Below are 20,415 nucleotides of genomic sequence, written 5' to 3'. Positions count from 1 at the left end.
CATTTTCAAAACCAAACACTATCTAAGGACTTAAGCTTAGGCCATGGGATAGGAACTCAGCAGTGGGCCAAAAATATTGTCACAAATATCTTAACATTCCTACATAAGTATGGTTTGTTTTGGAATTTTCGAGGAAACTAGACCCCCCCCACCAAAAAAAAAAAAAAAAAAAAACAAATCTGGGCAGCCCTTCAGTACACACACATAAGCTCTATTTTTTATAAGCTCTATTTTTTTTAAAGATTTATTTATTTATTCATTCAGAGACAGCGAGAGAGAGGCAGAGACACAGGCAGAGGGAGAAGCAGGCCCCATGCAGGAAGCCTGATGCGGAACTCGATTCCGGGTCTCCAGGATCACACCCCAGGCTGCAGGCGGCACTAAACCGCTGCGCCACCGGGGCTGCCCATAAGCTCTATTTTTAAATGTAAAAATCTGGTCAAGAACATAACTCACTTACCAAGATAATATAAAAGAACTAAGCATGATCTAGCTCAGGAAATTGCTAGATGGACAACACTTTGAGCCACCAGTGTTAACTCTGACCATTAAAGAGCTTCCCCTAAGGTTCAGCAATTTTTGGCATCTACTATGGCCTTGGGTTATGAGAAGCAATACATGGTAAGGTGAAAATCTATCCCCACCATTTACAAAAACCTCAAGGAATCACAGAATGAAGTTTCTTCCTTCAGCACTAAAACCTTAATCAGGGATGAGTCAGTAAAAGAGCCCATGTATTACAGGAAACCAGTTGCAAAAGTTCTGGGAGAGCTGAAAGGCCAAATGGGTGAAAGTGGGGCAACACAGAGATTAACAATAGCAGGAAGTTTCTACTATAACCATAGATAAAGGGGCAAAGGCAGGAGGTGGTGATATCTTGAGAGTCAGAGCAATCTTACAAAGTTGGGATCACAAGGACACCAGAGTGGCTCAGCGGTTGAGTGTTTGCCTTTGGCTCAGGGCGTGATCCTGGAGTCCAGGGATCCAGTCCCACATCAGGCCCCCTGCGTGGAGCCTGCTTCTCCTTCTGCCTGTGTCTCTGCCTCTCTCTCTCTGCGTCTCTCATGAATAAATAAAATCTTAAAAAAGAAAAAAAAAGAGCCATATATATGCAGAAATGATTCAGTAAGAGGTCAGAAATTTAAAGAACAAATGAAAACCCTGAAAAAATAGATGTTCACTTTATTTCAATTATGAGTCAGAAACAAATAACAGAATTAAATTCTTCACCTACAGTTTCATAGCTGCCAGTATCTCTCCAACGAATTTCTAGACACGGTGAAACACTTTATATTATATAACCATGCTGTTTTCTCCAAAATGTGCTTATTTTTTTTTTCTCTAAGAGAGATAATGGCCTCATAAGGTAGCATATTCTGGCATGAAATGACAATATTAATATGAAGGAAATTTTTATCAGATCTTAAAGATGTTATCAAGTAAAAGCATTTGATTTTATTCTGAGGACAACAGGGAGTCATGAAACATTTTAAACAATAAAGTAATATGATCAGATGATTTGCATTTTCACTTTGGTGACACTGTGGAGGATGGACCAAAGAGAGTTGGGGCTAAATCTGAGAGACCAGTTGGAAAGCTGCTGAACAAAATCCAGCAAACTATTTAGGACGTTGTCAAGGGCTGAAGTTGTAGGGCTGAAAAGGTTGCAAGATTTTATAATCATTCCTTTAATAACAGGCAGAGGGAAAACAGAGTACATTGCCAAATATCTCTTCTTACCCATCCTATGGAAAAAAAATTCCAGGGGGGACAAGAGGCTAAATCTACGGGTCAGGAACAAAATTTTGGATTAGGAAAGCAAACAGTGCAGCAATACACAGAAGTCAGGAGAGTCCACAGGGCAGAGGTATGATAAGGGTGAAGTTATAAAGAGGAGGAAACCAACCAGCATGGGGACACATTCAAACCAGGTTCAGGATATAGACACACAGAATACATTACAGTATTTGCTCCAAATGGGGAAAGGTAAAGCACCCTTATTTCTTTAAGAATGAAGACAAGAATGAGAGATGACATATATTAGAAATAAATTAATGAAATATGTTTGTTTACTTATTTAATTAATTAATTAAAAAGTTTCAGCAAGTACGTGCTCTCAGGAATATGCTCCATCTCTGAGTTAGTTGTAGTTTGCCATTCCCGGAGAGTACCATTATATCCCCCTGACATTCAGGTCTTTCTGCATGACATCACAAGAACGAAGTAGTTTTTCCCACATGCTAAAATTTACCAGGATCATTCTTATTAATCCTTTAATACTCTGTTCATTTTAGCCTCCTCTAAGAAGTTGGCCAACCTGCCCCACCACCTTCCCACAATACCCTGCTGAAAAAGACATGCTTTTGCTTTGTTTTCTTATTACACTGTACTTTTCCCTATTAGGGCTAGAGGTACTAGCCATCATGGTTAGCCTCTGACAAGCCCCAGGGTATGCCAGCTGTCCTGGCATCCCTCCCAGGTTAGCATTTGTTCTGGGCAAAAACATTTGCCTTGGACGACAAAATTTGTGGTCAATTTAATCACAGCCTCTGTCAGTCTCTCCCACGACACTCCTTTAATCCAGGAACTGTGTGTTGTATTCCTCCCACGGGGTAAAACAGATCTGACGACTGGTGATTTATAGAAAAGAAAAAGCAAAATTTGACCACATCCCTCAAAACAAGCTAAATCAAGAATTCTACCATATTTATAACTACATACAACTTTAAAACTCTTCTTTAAACAGAGCAGTTTATTTAATTTCTGTGAGAATGAAGGGGGAAGACTCTACAAATAGAAAACTCACCATTTATTTTTCCTTAGAAATGCTATAAACCTAGGCCTCATATACTACAAGATTTTATTTGATTTTTAAATATTTGGAAATATCTCTCAACATTTTAATTTTCTGCAAGAGAACTTTTCTTACTTTAAAGGTTAATGGTCATAAGCTCTTGGTTTGGAGTGATCAATGACAGTCTAATCTATTTTTCTGCTACAATCACTTCATTCTGCAGTTTAGGAAGCTGAGTATCATATTTTTAACTTAGTGTCATAGCAATCTTGTTTTTCTCAGAAGTTATAAAGATCTAAATGCAAAATTTAAAAATTATGGAACTATTGCTAAGTGCCTGACACCGTTTTCATATAAATACCAACTCGACATAGTGCAGTGGTTAAAGCAGAGATTCTGGAGCCACACCAACTGGGTCTTAATCCCAGGTCCACAATCTACCAGTTTTGTGATCTTGGTAAAATTATCTAACTTCTTTGTGTCTATTTTCTTACCTGTCAAAGGAAAATAATACCAATAGAACTTACCTCGTAGGTTTGATAAGACAAATAATTATGCATGTCATATAATAATTATTATTCATGTCAAACACTTAGAACTTTTCATGACACAGAGTAAATCCTATATTCATATTTAATATTAGTATTATTTTAATTATATCCAACTTGGTTTCAAATACCCAGTCTGATATTTGATTACTTAACTGTATAGCCGTAGGCAAATTTCATAACCTCTCTAGATCCCTACTTCGTCTGTAAAACAAAATAATACCTACCTCAATATAGGTGAGGATTCAATGAGATAAAGTATGTAAAAGTATATTGTGAGCTACAGATACAAAACGCCTGTATCTGACCATTAGCTATTAGTCATTAATCAGACCAGATTCAAATTCTGACTCTATCTCTTAGAAACAGTTTGATCTCAACATATGCTTAACTTCTCTAAGCCTGATTTTCTTTATCTGTGAACCAGAATTAGTAATACTTACTCTGAATTATTATGATAATTGTATTTATTTCATATACATTTATTGAGCACCTATTATGTACCAGGCTCTGACTAAGCATGATACGTGGTGATAAACAAGAGCTACTACGAGCTTACAAACCTCAGACATTTAAACAAGTAGAGTGGAAAGTATACATATTGCTATGGGTCTGTACGGATGGGACCCTAAATTACTCTAGGGAGTTCTGAAAAGGAAAGTATTATATATGATACATGTTAAGCTTCATGTTCAAAGACTGGCACAGAGTAAGTATTTTTTAAATGTTAACTATAATTATAGTAATTTTTTTAAAAGCCTGTAAAGTATTTTCTCCATTTTTAGATGGATAGAACGAGATTCAAAGACATAAAATAATTCCCAAGATTAAGTTAGGCTAGGATTCAAAACCAGGTTAACTGACTCCACACATTGCTCTTCCCACAACTGCAAAGTTAACTCCTAATGCCAAAGGAGAATACTGTTAACTTAAAAACTACAAATATTCTTCTAATTCTGGTACTTTTCATTAACACCAATTAAATTATCTTAGAAACACCAAACCTAAATTTTCCAAGTCCAAAGAATGTACACTAGAACATTCAAGCATACTATATATGCCAGGGGTGCCTGGGTGGCTCAGTTGGTTAACTGTTAGACTCTTGATTTTGGCTCAGGTCATGATCTCAGGGTCATGAGATTGAGCCCCATGCAGGACTCCATGCTCAGCAGGAGTCTACTTGAGAACTTTCTCTTTCCCTCTCTCTCTTCCTCTGCCCCTTCCCTAGCTCTCTCTCTGAAAATAAATAAGTGAATCTATAATTATAATAATAAATCTGTAATAAGAATACTCTGCTCAGCAGAGCATGAATTACCCAGGGTATCTCTCTCTTGAGATTCCTATCTATATACAACCTTTACCTATGTCTTTGTCTCAGGATATGATTCTGGGGGATGCCAATCTAAGGTTCCTATGTTGTATGGTTGTTGTATGGATTGGTAATGACACATACAAATATACCCATAAAAAAAAAAACCAATATACCCATAAAAGTGCCTGGCACATTTTAGCATTCTTGAAATTATTTTATACATATGCCAGAATTATTACATTGATAGCCATATTTTGTCCTAATTTGCATAATAATTCTACAATATAAATACTTGTTTTCCTAATTTTACAGATGAGTAGAAGTTAATAAATAAAACCAGATCTTTCTGAAACCTGTATTTTTGGAATTATACTATAATGCCATTAAAAAAAAATTAGTTAATATATGCCTTCCTGATTCATGCACATTGTCACAAATAGGATTTACTTCTCTTTTATAGCTAAATAATATTCATATATATGTGTGTGTGTGTGTATACATGTGTATCACATTTTCTTTGTTCACTCATATATGGAAGAACATTTTTGTTGTTTCCATATCTTGGCTATTCTGAATAATGGTGCAATAAAATCAATTTCACAGAAACAGGAAATAAAACAGTGGTGCCAGAGGCTTGGGGGAAGGGGAAATAGGGCGATATAACTGAAAAGGTACAAATTTTCAGTTACAGAAGTGCTGATGATCTAACACACACCATGGTGACTACAATTATTAATAACTACGGTATTCTTGAAAGTTGATAAAAGTAGACCTTAAGGATTTATCACACAGAAAAGTTAACTGGCAAATATGTGATGGATGCGTTAATTATTTTAATCTTGGTAAATATCCTATATGTATATATTTGATATATATGTATATATATCAGACCATCACATTGGACACTTTAAATATGTACAATTATATTTGTCAACTTCCCTCAAAAAGTTAAAAAGAAAAAGTAATTTCAACCATTGGGATATCGAAAAAAATAGTGAAATATTAGGCTAAAACCCATGATTTCTACTGTAGTCCAGGCACATTTTCATACTGTGCCAAGAATAAAAACTATTTTCTCTAAATAGGAAATAAAACATTAATTTTTAAAGATTACACAAATAGGGGATCCCTGGGTGGCGCAGCGGTTTGGCGCCTGCCTTTGGCCCAGGGCGCGATCCTGGAGACCCGGGATCGAATCCCACATCGGGCTCCCGGTGCATGGAGCCTGCTTCTCCCTCTGCCTGTGTCTCTGCCTCTCTCTCTCTCTCTCTATCATAAATAAATAAATAAATTTAAAAAAAAAAAAAAATAAAAAAAATAAAGATTACACAAATAAATGTAGTAAAATTCCACTGGAGAAATTAAAAATAAAAGTTTTAAGTTTTATTTCCATCATTTTTAAATGTTATATAAACCACCAAACCATACCCTTATTTCACTGACTCTTTTTCATTCCATAGTAATTTAATTATCATATTAAGTCTCTGAGGCTAACCAATTAATTTGTAGTATAAACTATATTCTTCCTCTCATATTTAATATACACACTCATATAAATCATAAAACAATACTTATATGATATATGCTGACAACCCAACATAGTATTTACTTAGATGGCTTAGTAGACAATTTGTTATTTTTCTTATCACAAAACCTATGTATCTTAATATATATGTGTGTGTGTAAACATATATTCTGATATATTTTATCACTTAGTGAGAAATTTTCAAAAATATATCTATTATTCATATGTCATAAATTGAACTATAATAAGGTAATATGTATATACAACAGTTAAAAGGATGGCTGTTAACAGCCAGGAAATTCTCAGTTTCTAATTCAGCTATACCTCTGTCAGTCGTGCAATTCAAGGGAAATAACTTTACATCTCTGAGCATTAGTTTCCTCATCTACAAAGAGAGATATAATACCTCAGAAGGTTTCTGTATTAAATGAGGTAAACCAGGACGCCTGGGTGACTCAGCGGTTAAGTAAGTGACTCAGCGGTTAAGCCTTTGGTTCAGGGTGTGATTCCAGATTCCTGGGATTCCTGGGATGAGTCCCACATCGGGCTCCCTGAATGGAGCCTGCTTCTCCTCCCTCTGCCTGTGTCTCTGCCTCTCTCTGTCTCTCATGAATAAATAAATAAAATCTTAAAAAAAAAAAAAAGAAAAGAAAATACCATACTTAATTGCTTGGTGTCCCTAAGTATGGTATTTTCATGAAAGCTATAAAAAAGTTAATCTCTCCCTACCTTTCCATTGCTCAAATTATTTCATTCAACAAATAAACACAGTATTAATTTACTGCTTAATTTCCTAAGCACTCTCCTTGGTTCTTCGGGAGAGCAGAGATTTACCAGTTTCAAACTCTGTCCAGAAGCAGGTTACAGGTAGTAGAAGAGAATAAAGTTTTAAAAAGTCAAGAAAAGTGTCAGGTATCTATGGAAAGATAAAATTGGGGTGTCTTGATGTTTTTTTAAGAGAAATATTACTTATAGAGAGGAGGCTATGGAAAAAACAGACCAGGGATTCGTTGGAGAGTATATATCTGACCTGCAGACCTTATTTCTCATGAGAAAAACAGATTATCCACCAGTTCAGTGCTAGGCAATATATGAGACACTTTACATATTCCACTACTCGGAAAGAAAAAATTAGTTATGGAGGCCTTATCTGAAGGCAATATATTCCATCCACATGAAACAATACCTTCCAATCATTGAATTTCTTAGCCACTTTACTCCTCTGTAAGTCTGGATGACCTATAGAATCCTGGTCAACACAATATATCAGGCAGCCACTCAGCACCTCAGCACATAAGAGAAAACTCCTCTGTTTCATTTTTTTTTTTTACTTCTCTGTTTTAAATAATCTAAAATAAATCCTTGAATTTAAATTAGATCAGATGAAAGTTGCACATGTCAAACAAATGGTTTCAAGTACCAACTAAATTGCTTTCACTAAGATGCCCTTGATAGCATTATGCCCGCAGTCTATATCGAAGGACGTTACAAAATACATTCCTATGAAATATATTGTCATAAATACTATAGATATATTGTTGAAGATGCTATTCATCACATCAGCGTCTGCCTTAGGAAACCCAATAGGAAGAACTTCTATAAGATTTCAATATTTGGTTTATTTTTATCTTATAGATATTGTTTTTCTCTTGGCAATGGCTATCAGAAAACTCTCAGTTAAATTTATTGTCTACCTAGAGCAAATTTATGGGAACTCATAACATTCATTTTATGTACCCATCAAACTGAATTTTCTTTTGCTATTTCCTCTTTCTGAGATTTTCTCACTTATCTATTTTTTAAATATTATTATTACTTTGTATATATTTTGGTAAGATGTTTTGATTTTTTCAAACAATGAAATATATTTTTTTCCTTTTAAAGGCAATCATTCCCCATTAAATGATGAGGAAACTATAGCTCAGTTTTCAAGTTAGGACATAATTTTTAGCCTGACTCCAAAGGGTGTCCACTTTAGCAGTCTACTATTACTGCAAGGCTTATGGACTACTAGCACATATCCAATTGATACAAACTAATTGTTCATATACTGTTGGACAAATATGTGTTATTAATTTAGATACTATGTGGTTAAACTGGGCAATTTCTTCTACTGAGCTTTCCAGTAAAGGATAGAAAAAGATAACTAAGGTTAAGGAAAATAGGATCTAAGAAAGAAAGAAATTTGGATTATTTCAGACTGTAGATAAACCAAAACACATGATCTTTAAAAGGAGGATAATTCCGACCCTTACAGAGTTGTTACTATTATAAAGGGCCTTCCTGTCTTTAATTGAGGTAAAAAGAATTCAAAAGATATTTTCTAGGTATCAAATATATCCCAGACAAAGCAATAAATCAAAATTTAGGAAAAGTAGAAGAAATCATTCTTAATTATGTGAAAAGTGTTCAGGTCTGAACGGAAGAGCAATGCTAATTATACTAATTATGGTTAAATTATGTGCCCCCCAAATTCATATTAAAGTCCTACTATCCAGTACCTCAAAATATGACCTTACTAGGAAATAGGGCCTCTACAGAGGTAATCAAGTTAAAATGTGGCCATTAGAGTGGCCCCTGATCCAATATGACTGGCATCCTAATAAAGAGGGAATATTTGAGAAAGGCATATACACTCAAGGAGAATGCCAAGTAAAGATGAAGGCAGAAATCAAGGTGATGATTCTACAAACCAAAGAATACCAAAGATTGCTAGCAAACCACAAGAAGCTAGACAAAAGACATGGAATATATTCTTCTTCACAACCCTTGGAAAGAACCAACCCTACTGACACTTTGACCTTAGATTTCCAGAACTGTAAAGATAACAAATTTCTGTTGTTTAAGCCACCCAGCTCGTGGTTCTTTGTTATGACAGACTTAGCAAACTAAAATAGCATGGAATAAACAAAAAGCAAAATCTTACATAAATAAGTTTTTATTGATAAACAACCAATATTCTTAGGGTTCAGAAAAGTATCATATAACTGACACTACCATGTCCTTCCAATCAATGACCCATATAAACACATGCACACACACATTATCAAAACTAAAAACAGTAAACAATTATTTACAAAAAAATATGTTTACCTTTCTCATTAATATTTTCAACTTATTCTGAATACCTATTTTATGCCATTCAGAGTATGAGGCTCAGAGCACAAAAAAGTTAACATGATCCACCCCTACTGGATAGGAATTTACAATCAAGTTTTCATCTTCCCATTCAAAATAGCCACAGCATTTGATGATTGTGATGCAATGTTACTTTTGCTTTTTTGTATTGTTCAACTGAATCATTTCTTTATTAGGAGATCTCCTTTCTGACAAAGACCAAGTTCTGCAAGCATATCATACAGAACCAGGTACATGATAAACATTCAATAATTAATGATTTATCATATAGTCAAATTATATCAGTTTAATCCCAAAAGAAATATTGAAGAAGTATTTTATAAAATATAAGGTACTATATATCAATGTTCATTAATATTACCATTATAATATTAAATAATCACTTGTAAAAAAAATAATAATCACTTGTAGCAACAATAACATAGCATTTATTTTCAAGTATTTCCAAGTTAATTCTTTGAAAATCGATTTTTCCCTGAAAACTTTTTCCATTATGATGAAATATTAATGAGTTGAATCACACTGAATGATCAGATAAATTGGATTTTGAGACAATCTAAGACAAATTCAAAACCAAATGTCTTTAATACACTCACCACTTTCAAAGCAAGCATCAAAGATAAGATGTCCTTTCTTGGGCTGTCCACAGTATCCAGATGGAAGCACCAAATATTTGCTAACATTCCCTCCAATGGCATCATCATTTCCCATGTCATAGCCTATTAAAAAAAGGGGGGGGCTCATGTTTAACAGAAATCAAAATATATTTAGTAATAGAAATCCAATAAAATTTTTATTAATTTTTCCCCTCTTCTGTCATTTATTGCTTATCCATACAGAAAGAAATGAACTACATAATGTTGCAAGGTAGAAACAAGATACAATCTGAAATCAGAAACATAAGATCTGGGATGCCTGGGTGGCTTAGTGGTTGAGCATCTGCCTTTGGCTCAGGTCATGATCCCAGGGTGCCCAGATAGAGTCCTGCATCGAGCTCCCCGCAAGAAGCCTGCTTCTCCCTCTGCCTATGTCTCTGCCTCTCTCTGTGTCTTTCATGAATAAATAAAATCTTTAAAAAAAAGAAACATAAGATCTGAAATCTCACCTCTACTACATATTAATCCTGTGATAAAAAGCAATCAATTTAATCTCTTTAAGCCTCAGTTTTTCTCATCCGAAATTAAGGAATGGGAAAACCCATCCTTCAAAATTATGTTATGGGAATTAGATATGAAAATATCTAGCATGACTACTGAAATCTGAACGATGTTCATTAAATTACACTATGTATTTAATAAGTAGTTAATATATTTAAATTGTCAGAAATGTTTAGTTAGGGGCATATGGATGGCTCAGTTAAGTGTCTGTCTTCTACTCAGGTCATGATCCCAGGGTCCTGGAATGGAGCACCAAATCAGGCTCTGCTCAGTGGGGAGTCTGCTTGTCTCTCTCCTTCTGCCTCTTTCCCCTTTGTGTGCTCCCCCTCCTTCTCTCTCAAATAAATAAAATATTTTTAAAAATTAATTAGTTTTAATTCAAATAAAACAACAGTAATATAACTATCATAACATCCTAATGTTCTACACCCAAATAATTTGAGAACCACTAAATTAACATAAAAGTTATATTTCTTAATAGGAACTTTGTTTTTTTTTTTTAATTTTATAAGTTTCACTTCTAGTTGAATAATAGAAAGTTGGAAAAATCATAGCTTTCACCTTAATAAGATAGACCCCAACAAAGAAAAAAATCATAACTTAAAACAGAGATTACAGGGCAACAATAATCTGATACCAAGGAAAGTCAGGCCCTACCAAAAAAAGAGGGAAGCACTGACTCTTTTTATGGCAAAGCACAGGAGGAAGAAACGATGGGTGCCATACAAGTGAGTAAAAAGAACTAAGCTAATTTTTTTTTAACTATTAAAAGTCAAGTATAGAAAATATGAGAGTATAAAACCTCTGAGAATCACAGACACAAAGGGAATTCACACATGCCCCCATCAAGTATTTAAGAGAAAGATTAGGGACAGGGCAGAAAACTAGAAAATGCTTTTGTTGTAATGCAGGAATGGAGAAAGAGATGGGCTACTGTTATAGAAAAGGCATGAAGCCCCACAAATATCCTTTTCCCTTAAGAAAAAAACAAAGCCTTAAGACACTAGGGGAGAAACAGCAAACCTTAAAACCCCCATGTACAATAAGACTCCAAAACAGGAAGAGGAACAGCAAAAGAAAATATCCTCTATACCTGCAGGAGGGGAAGAAAAGATTATCTCACACAAGACCCATAAATGATTCAAGGCAGAGATGAAAGAGGGAAGAGAGATTGGGATCATTGAAAAAAATCCACCCCAAGACCAGAGTATATAGGCCTGCCTAAGGTTATGTCCTAGTCCTAGCCTAGACCAAGACAGCAGAAATACTCTTGCTCCCTCAATACCAAGATAGCAAGCACTAAAAAACAATAGTAATCTACTTCTAGAGATGAGACAAAAGCACAGAAATAAACTCTGTCTATGGCAGGAGTGCCCAGGGAAGGATAAAAGTTTAGGGTGGGGCAGATGAATGAGGAAAAACTCTCAGTTACTCTAGCCCTTTCTCTCAGGAACAAGGTAACCCTAAAGACTATAAAAAAAAAAAAAAAAAAAAAAACCCTACTAGAACTGATAAATGAATTCATTGAGGTCACAGGATACAAAATCAATATACAGAAATCTGCTGCATTTCTATACAGCAATAATAAAGTAGCAGAAAAAAAATTAAGGAAACAATCTGAATTTACAATTGTACCAAAAATAATAAAATACTTGGGTATAAAATTAACCAAGAAGGTGTATGTAAGACCTGTACTGTGAAAAACTAAAAAGCACTGATTAAAAAAACTGAAGATGATACAAACAAATGGAAACATATTCCATGCTCATGGCTTGGAAAAACAACTTTTGTTACAATGTCCATACAACCCAAAGCAATCTACAGATTATAACAATCCTTACCATAAAACCAACAACATTTTTCACAGAATTAGAACAAATAATCCTAAAATTTCTGTAGAATCACCAAACACCCAGAACAGCCACAGCAATCTTGAAAAAGAAAAAACCAGAAGCATCACAATCCCAGATTTCAATATATATTACAAAGCCGTAGTTCTAAAAAGTATGGTTCTGGTACAAAAACAAACACATAGATCAAGAGAATAGAATAAAGAGCCCAGAAATAAATCCATGATTATTTGGTCAATTAATCTTTGACACAGTAAGCAAAAATATGCAATGGGAAAAAAGTCTCTTCAACAAATGGTGTTAAGAAAATTGAACAGCTACATACAAAAGAATGAAATTGGACCACTTTCTTACACCATGTACAAAAATAAACTCAAAATGGACTTAGGACCTAAGTGTGAGATTCGTGACACCATAAAAATCCTACAAGAGAGCACAGGCAGTAATTTCTCTGACATCAACCATAGCAACATTTTTCTAGAAATGTCTCCTCAGGCAAGAGAAATAAAAGCCAAAATAAACCTTTAAGACTGTATTAAAATAAAAGGCTTCTGTACAACAAAGGAAATCACCAACAAAACTAAAAGGATAATGAATAGGTAAAGATACTGGCAAATAACATATCTGATAAAGAGTATCAAAAATGTATAAAGAATTTGTAAAACAACAGCCAAAAAACAAATAATGCAACTGAAAACTGGGCACAAGACATAACACAGACATTTCTGCAAAGAAGATTAAGATTTCATACCAGGCATATGAGAAGATGAGCCAATATCACTCATCATCAGGAAAATGCAAATCAAAACTACCATGAAACATTACCTCATACTTGTCAGAATAGTTAACTCAAAAGCAAGAAACTAGTGTTCACAAGGATGTGGAGAAAAAGGAACCATCATGCACTGTTGGTAAGAATACAAACTAGAAACAGTATGGAGGTTCCTCAAAAATTAAAAATAGAACTACCATATATGATCCAGCAATTCCTCTACTGGGTATTTCTCTAAAGAATACAAAACACTCCTGCAAAAAGATATATACATTCCTATGTTTATTGTAGCATTATTTACAATAGCCAAATTATGGAAACAACCCAAGTGTCCATCAACAGATGAATGGATAAAGAAGATGTGAGATAGATAGATAGATAGATAGATAGATAGATAGATAGATAGATGATAGATAGATAGATAGATAGATGATAAATAGAATATTACTTGACCATAAAAAAGAATGAAATCTTACTGTTTGCAACAACATAGAGGGATCTAGAGCATATAATACTAAGCAAAATAAGTTAGAGAAAGACAAATACAATAAGATTTCACTTATATGTGGAATTTCAGAAACAAAACAAATGAATAGTGGAAAAAAAGAAACAAAATAGACTCCTGGAATGCCTGGGTGGCTCAGTGGTTGAGTGTCTGCCTTTGGCTCAGGGCGTGAACCCAGAGTCCTGGGACTGAGTCCCACATCAGGCTTCCTGCATGGAGCCTGCTTCTCCCTCTGCCTGTGTCTCTGCCTCTCTATCTCTCTCATGAATAAATAAATAAAATCTTTAAGAAAAAAAAAAGAATAGACTCTTAAATACAGAGAAAAAACTGATGGTTACCAGTGGGGAGATGGATGAGAGGATAGATGAAATAGGTGAAGAGGATAAAGAGCACACTTACCATGAGATGAGAATGAGTAATGCATAGGATTGTTGAATCACTTGTATACCTGAAACTGATGTAACACTAAACTATACTATAAACTAATAGAACACATTAATTACATTGGAATTTAAGAAATGGGTTTTGTTTTTTAAAATTAATTAATTAGCTAATTAATTAAAATGTTAAAAAAGATTCTAAAACAATTTGAAGCCAGTAATAAATTGAAGATATACACAGCAACAATGAAACTTAACCGGGGATCCCTGGGTGGCTCAGCAGTTTAGCACCTGCCTTTGGCCCAGGGCGCAATCCTGGAGTCCCGGGATCGAGTCCCACGTTGAGCTCCTGGCATGGAGCCTGCTCCTCCCTCCTCCTGTGTTTCTGCCCTCTCTCTCTCTCTCTCTCTCTCTCTCTCTCTCTCTCATAAATAAATAAATAAATAAATAAACAAACAAACAAATAAATAAATCTTAAAAAAAAAGAGGGATCCCTGGGTGGCGCAGCGGTTTGGCGCCTGCCTTTGGCCCGGGGCGCGATCCTGGAGACCCGGGATCGAATCCCACATCGGGCTCCCGGTGCATGGAGCCTGCTTCTCCCTCTGCCTATGTCTCTGCGCGCCCCCCCCTCTCTGACTATCATAAATAAATAAAAAAAATTAAAAAAAAAAAGAAAAGAAACTTAACCCAGCTTAACTCTTGACTAGGTTGACATAAGCCCTCACACAAATGACCTAGGAGAAGGGGGGTATCCATTTCCAGTGACAAATAGTATTCCTATCATTGTCTACTGTTCTACATTAGAAGCCAAGTATGTAACACAAAATTATGAAACATACAAAAAAAATCAAGAAAAGACAACCTACTATCTATGAAGAGCAATTAATTGAAGTAGATTCAGAAATGACTAGACAGACATTGGTATCACCAGACAATGAATTAAAATAACTAAGATTGGGGCCTTTGGGTGGCTCAGTTGTTTGTGTCTGACTCTTGGTTTCAGCTCAGGTCATGATCTCAGGGATGTGAGGTAGAGTCCTGCATAAGGCTCTAAGCCAGGCATGGAGCCTGCTTGGGATTCTCTTTCTCCTTCTGCCACTATCCCTCCCCTGCAGAAAATAAATAAGTAACTTTTTTAATTAAATAAAAAAACTAATATGCTAAAGCCTTTGTTGGAAAAGGAGGACAAAATGCTTTAAAATGGGGATTTCAGCAGACAGATGGAAATTACAATAATTAAACGACATGCTAAAACTAAAAAATACAGTAACAGAGATGAAGAATTTCTTCATTGTACTCATCAGTAAACTTGACACAGACAAGGAAAGAATTAGTGAACTCTAGATCAAGAGAAATAAGCTGAATAGAAACACAAAAAGAAAAAAGAAAAGAAAAAATTCATGGCATCCAAAAATTGTGGAACAATACCAAATGATCTAACATATGTATAGCTAAAATTCCAGAAGGAGATGAGAATGGAGCAGAAGAAATATTTGAAGCGATAACACCTAAGATCTTCCACAATTAATGAAAAATATCCAGCTACAGATCCAAGAAGTACCAAGCAAAACATTCATTTCTAATATTTTATATATCATATATAAAAAAAAATACAAATCACATGCAAAGGGACTAAGGTAAAAATTAGAGTACACTATTAATAAGAAACTGGAAACCAGAAGTCAAGGGGATGACATCTTTAAATTATTGAGAGAAAAACTCCTTTAAACAAATTTAATGCAGGTATTTTGAGGAAAATAAGTGATGAGAGAATTCATAATCATCAGTCTGGTACTATAAGAAATGTTTCTTATAAGAAAAGTTCTTCTGGCCTAAAGAAAATGATAACAGATATAAACTAAGATCCACACAAAGAAATGAAGGACTCCAGAAATGATATAAATGAAAGTAAATACAAATATTCTTATCTTTAGTACTCAAAAAGATAAATGACTATCTAAAGAAAAATAGTAGCAATGTATTATGAGATTATACCACACGTAACAGTCAAATAAACAGCAAGTGTAGCACAAAAGATGAGAGGGAACAATTGAAAGTATGTTGTTTTAAGTTTCTTAAACTAAATATAAAGTTGTAAGACATTGTTTGAAAGTAGATGAACTATATAATAAAGATGTATACTGAAAAGCCAAAACCTAAAAAAAGGTCATAAATTAGCCAAAAGTGAAGATAAAATGAAATTATAAGAAACAGCCAATCATTACATAAGAAGGCAGAAAACAAAATAGGAGAAAAGTAACAAAGACTAGATGGGGCAAACAAAAACTAGCACAATATTATAATTAATTTATCAACATCAAATGGTATCTACTGACACTCTGATAGGAAAGATAAAGAAATAGTTTATATATACTATTCTCCACTTCTCTAAGAATTCTTGTTAGTTCTATTATTATAAGTATTCTGTTGAGATGGTTATCAATGTCAGCAGTATTCTTAGAGGGCATTTTGGACACTTGTTGAGGTATTTCTTTGTTTTCACAATGATGAAAGAGTGCTGATGTCATTTGATTGGTGGAGACCATAAATGCTAGATGTACTACAAAGTAGAGGAGAGTCCAGTACAACTTTCAAATGTCCTGTACAGATACTTAAATATATAAAACTCCTATTTATGATTCTGTGAGCTTAGAACCTACCTCCATTATACACATTTTGTATAGCTTTAATAAATACTGATTTTGGCAAGAACACAACATGTAAACCAAGAAAGGATTATAATTTATTTGTTCATAATTTTACACAGAAGTATCAGCATTTTAGAAAATCATGTCACCAAAGGCATTGTCACACACTGTATTTCATTCACAAATATAATTCTCAGATATCAGTTAATATTCATAGCAGTTGTATTTATAATTATTTTACACACAAATGCAAACTCCACTGTGTTTTCCCAATGCCTGGATATATGCACATTCTTGTTTCACCTTGTGGATAATCCTACTCACTCAACAGACCTACATACAATGTCATCTCCTCTGTGAAGTCTTACCTGACTTCCCCAAAGTGATTGATCTTCTCTGTTCCCATAGCATCTTTTTTATGCCTTTACTATACCTTTTATTATTATTACCTTTTTATTATAAATTATGTGTCTTTTTAGTAATTTTAGTCTTTTTAGTAATTGTGGTTTCTCATCCAAAGAATCCAATGCCTTATCTTTTTATCAACTACTCTCTCTCTCTCCAGCTCTTGGCACAATTCTTGGCACCATGTCAGTAATCTATAAATATTCATTGAATTACTAAAATACAAATTTAGGAGCTAAATGTTATTTCAATATTGAATATTAGTTTTTCTAGGTCTGTTGAGAGCACAAAGAATATATGATGCATTTTAAATTCATCAAAAAAACAAACAGCAAAAAGAGAGAGAAGCAAAACATAAAACAGACTTTTAAGTAAAGAGAACAAACTGAGGGTTGAAGGAGGGGAGGTGGGTGGTAGCATAGGTTAAATGAGTGAGGAGTATTAAGGAGGGCACATGTTGTGATGAGCATGGTGTATTGTATGTAAGTGATGAATCACTAAATTCTATTCCAGAAACTAACATTACACTGTATGTTAACTAATTGGAATTTAAATAAAAACTTGAACTAAAAAAAAAAAAAGACAACAACAAAGATAGGTCCTGGCATTTGGTTAAAAATATATATATATGATTCAAGGAGCAGTGGGAAATGTCAAACTAACAATCCTACCTACCTGAACACTATTTAGATTTCTAATATTTAAAATGAGATATAGCCACATACATTGATATAGATACTTACTGAATGAAACATGAGGTCTGGCTTTTTATCCTTGTTAACAAATCCTGACAATAACATGATGATCTTAAATAAGGGTATAAGTGTGTAACATTTTTTTTTTACCTTTTGCAAATTTTTTAATTTAAATTCAATTAATTAATATATGATGTATTCGTTTCAGAGCCAGAGTTAAGTGATTCATCAATCTTATATAATACCCAGTGCTCATTATATCACGTGCCTTCTTTAATGTCCATCACCTAATTACCCCACCAGCCCACCCATCTCCCCTCCAGCAACCCTCAGGTTGATTCCCATGATTAAGAGATTCTTATGGTTGATCTCCCTCTCTGATTTTGTCTTGTTTTATTTTTCCATCCCTTCCCCTATAATCCTATTTTATTTCTTAAATTCCATGAGTGAGATCATGTGATAATTGTCTTTCTCTGATTGACTTATTTTGCTTAGCATAATTCCCTCTAGTTCCATCTACATCATTGCAAATGGCAATATTTCATTTTTTATGGCCAACTAGTATTTCACTCTATATATATACCACTTCTTCTTTAACCATTCATCTACCAATGGACATCCGGGCTCTTTCCATAGTTTGGCTATTGTGGATACAGCTGCTATAAACATTGGGATGCAGATGCCCCTTTTGATAACTACATTTGTATCTTTGGGGTAAATATCTAGTTGTGCAATTGCAGGTTTGCAGGGTAGCTCTATTTTCAACTTTTTTTAAATTTTTTTTAATTCATTCATTCATGAGAGACACAGAGAGACAGAGAGAGAGAGAGAGAGGCAGAGACACAGGCAGAAGGAGAAGCAGGCTTCATGCAGGGAGCCTGATGTGGGACTCGATCTCGGGTCTCCAGGATCATGCCCTGGGCTGAAGGCAGGCGCCAAACTGCTGAGCCACCCAGGGATCCCCTATTTTCAACTTTTTGAGAAACCTCCATACTGTCTTCCAGAGTAAATGCACCAGTTTGCATTCCCACCAACAGTGTAAGAGGGTTCCCCTTTCTCCACATCACCACTAACATCTGTCACTTCCTGATTTGTTAATTTTATCCATTCTGACCGGTGTGAGGTGGCTCATTATGGTTTTGATCTGTATTTCACTGATGCCGAGTGATGTTGAGAATTTTTTTCATGCATCTGTTAAGATGTGAAGCTGTTGGACACAGGCAGCTCTGTATTATATTAGCAGCAAATTCTTAATCAGATAGTTTACTTGTTTTGACATGATTGCTGTTTGATTACTTTATAAAATATAGAAGGAAATAAAAAGATTAAAATAAAAATAAACAGTACATTTACATTTATGGTTAAATAAAACAAACAGTTGTTTTTCAGACCACAATGTTTCAAAATTGAACTCAATCACAAGAGGAAATTTGGAAAGAATTCAAATACATGGAGGTTAAAGGGCATCCTACTAAAAACTGACTGGGTTGACCAAGAAATTAAAGAAGAATTTTTAAAATTCATGGAAACAAATGAAAATAAAAATACAACTGTTCAAAACCTTTGGGATGCAGCAAAGGTGGCCCTAAGAGGGAACTACAAGCCTTTCTCAAAAAACAAGAAGGGTCTCAAATACACAACCTAACCCTACACCTAAAAGAGCTGGAGAAAGAGCAGCAAATAAAGCCTAAATCCAGCAGGAGAATAGAATTAATAAATATTAGAGCAGAAATTAAAGAAATAGAAACCAAAAGAACAGTAAAACAGATCAGCGAAACTAGGAACTGTTCTTTGAAAGAGTTAAAATAAATAGCTGTGATATAATGAGACCAAATAGTAAAAGAAAGCAAGATACCATAAAACATGCAGTATACTGACCTAAAGACCAAAAAGGGAATAGGGTGAACTATACTTCATAATGTTAATGCAATTTACTGGCTGATCATTTGAATACACAAAGCAGGAGATACAATTATTTTTTTCTCAGAAAAATCATATCTCAATTATATTATACATGTATATAAAATGATTAAAAATTATTTACAGTATTTATAAGTAGCACAAAACAATCCAAGGTGACAGAGACTAATGAAATAGTTGTTATAGAATAAGAACTTTTGGGGCATCTGGGTGGCTCAGGGGTTGAGCATCTGTCTTTGACTTGGGTCATGATCCTAGGGCCCTGGGATTGGGTCCCACATTAGGCTCCCCGCAGTGAGCCTGCTTCTCCCTCTGCCTATGTCTCTGCTTCTCTCTGTGTCTCTCATGAATAAATAGATAAAATCTTTAAAAGAAAAAAAAGAACAAGAACTTTTAATTTCTTGACTTCTGTGCATTTTAACATTCGCCAAATAACCGTTTTTCCTGTATTTTCGAATTCAGAGTCTTCATTCTTAGTTTATTAATACCCTCACATTTATTCAAGGCTGCATGAATTAGCAGTAAGAATTTGGATTTTAAAGTGACACAGACATGGGATTGAATCCACCTAACTCAGATACATAGGCAATGTAACCTTTGTTAAGTAATTTAACCCAACCTCAGAGTCTGTTTGCTTAGAGTTTGCTTATGTTGTTCTAAGGTTACAGAAAATATATGTAAATCACCTAGAACACGGAATTTACTAAGTAGTTGGTTATTACCATCATCATAATTATTATTAAGATACATGTATTTAAGAGAAGTA

At 34.5% G+C, this 20,415-nt stretch overlaps 1 protein-coding gene across 1 annotated transcript in view; it reads right to left on the bottom strand.

Annotated features, from left to right (window-relative positions):
* The window catches only part of AGBL4 (AGBL carboxypeptidase 4), a 1,386,151-nt gene that overhangs the window by 1,215,957 nt on the left and 149,779 nt on the right, over positions 1–20,415 (bottom strand). The window contains exon 2 of the mRNA XM_055341596.1: positions 9,914–10,036. Coding sequence (XP_055197571.1) covers positions 9,914–10,036 — 123 coding nt within the window. The remainder of the gene's footprint in view (positions 1–9,913; positions 10,037–20,415) is intronic.

The sequence above is a fragment of the Nyctereutes procyonoides genome, unplaced genomic scaffold, assembly GCF_905146905.1.
Source record: "Nyctereutes procyonoides isolate TBG_1078 unplaced genomic scaffold, NYPRO_anot_genome, whole genome shotgun sequence".
Taxonomy (NCBI): Eukaryota; Metazoa; Chordata; class Mammalia; order Carnivora; family Canidae; genus Nyctereutes; species Nyctereutes procyonoides.
Note: the sequence above shows the minus strand (reverse complement) of the source record. Positions and strands in the feature narration are given on the sequence as shown.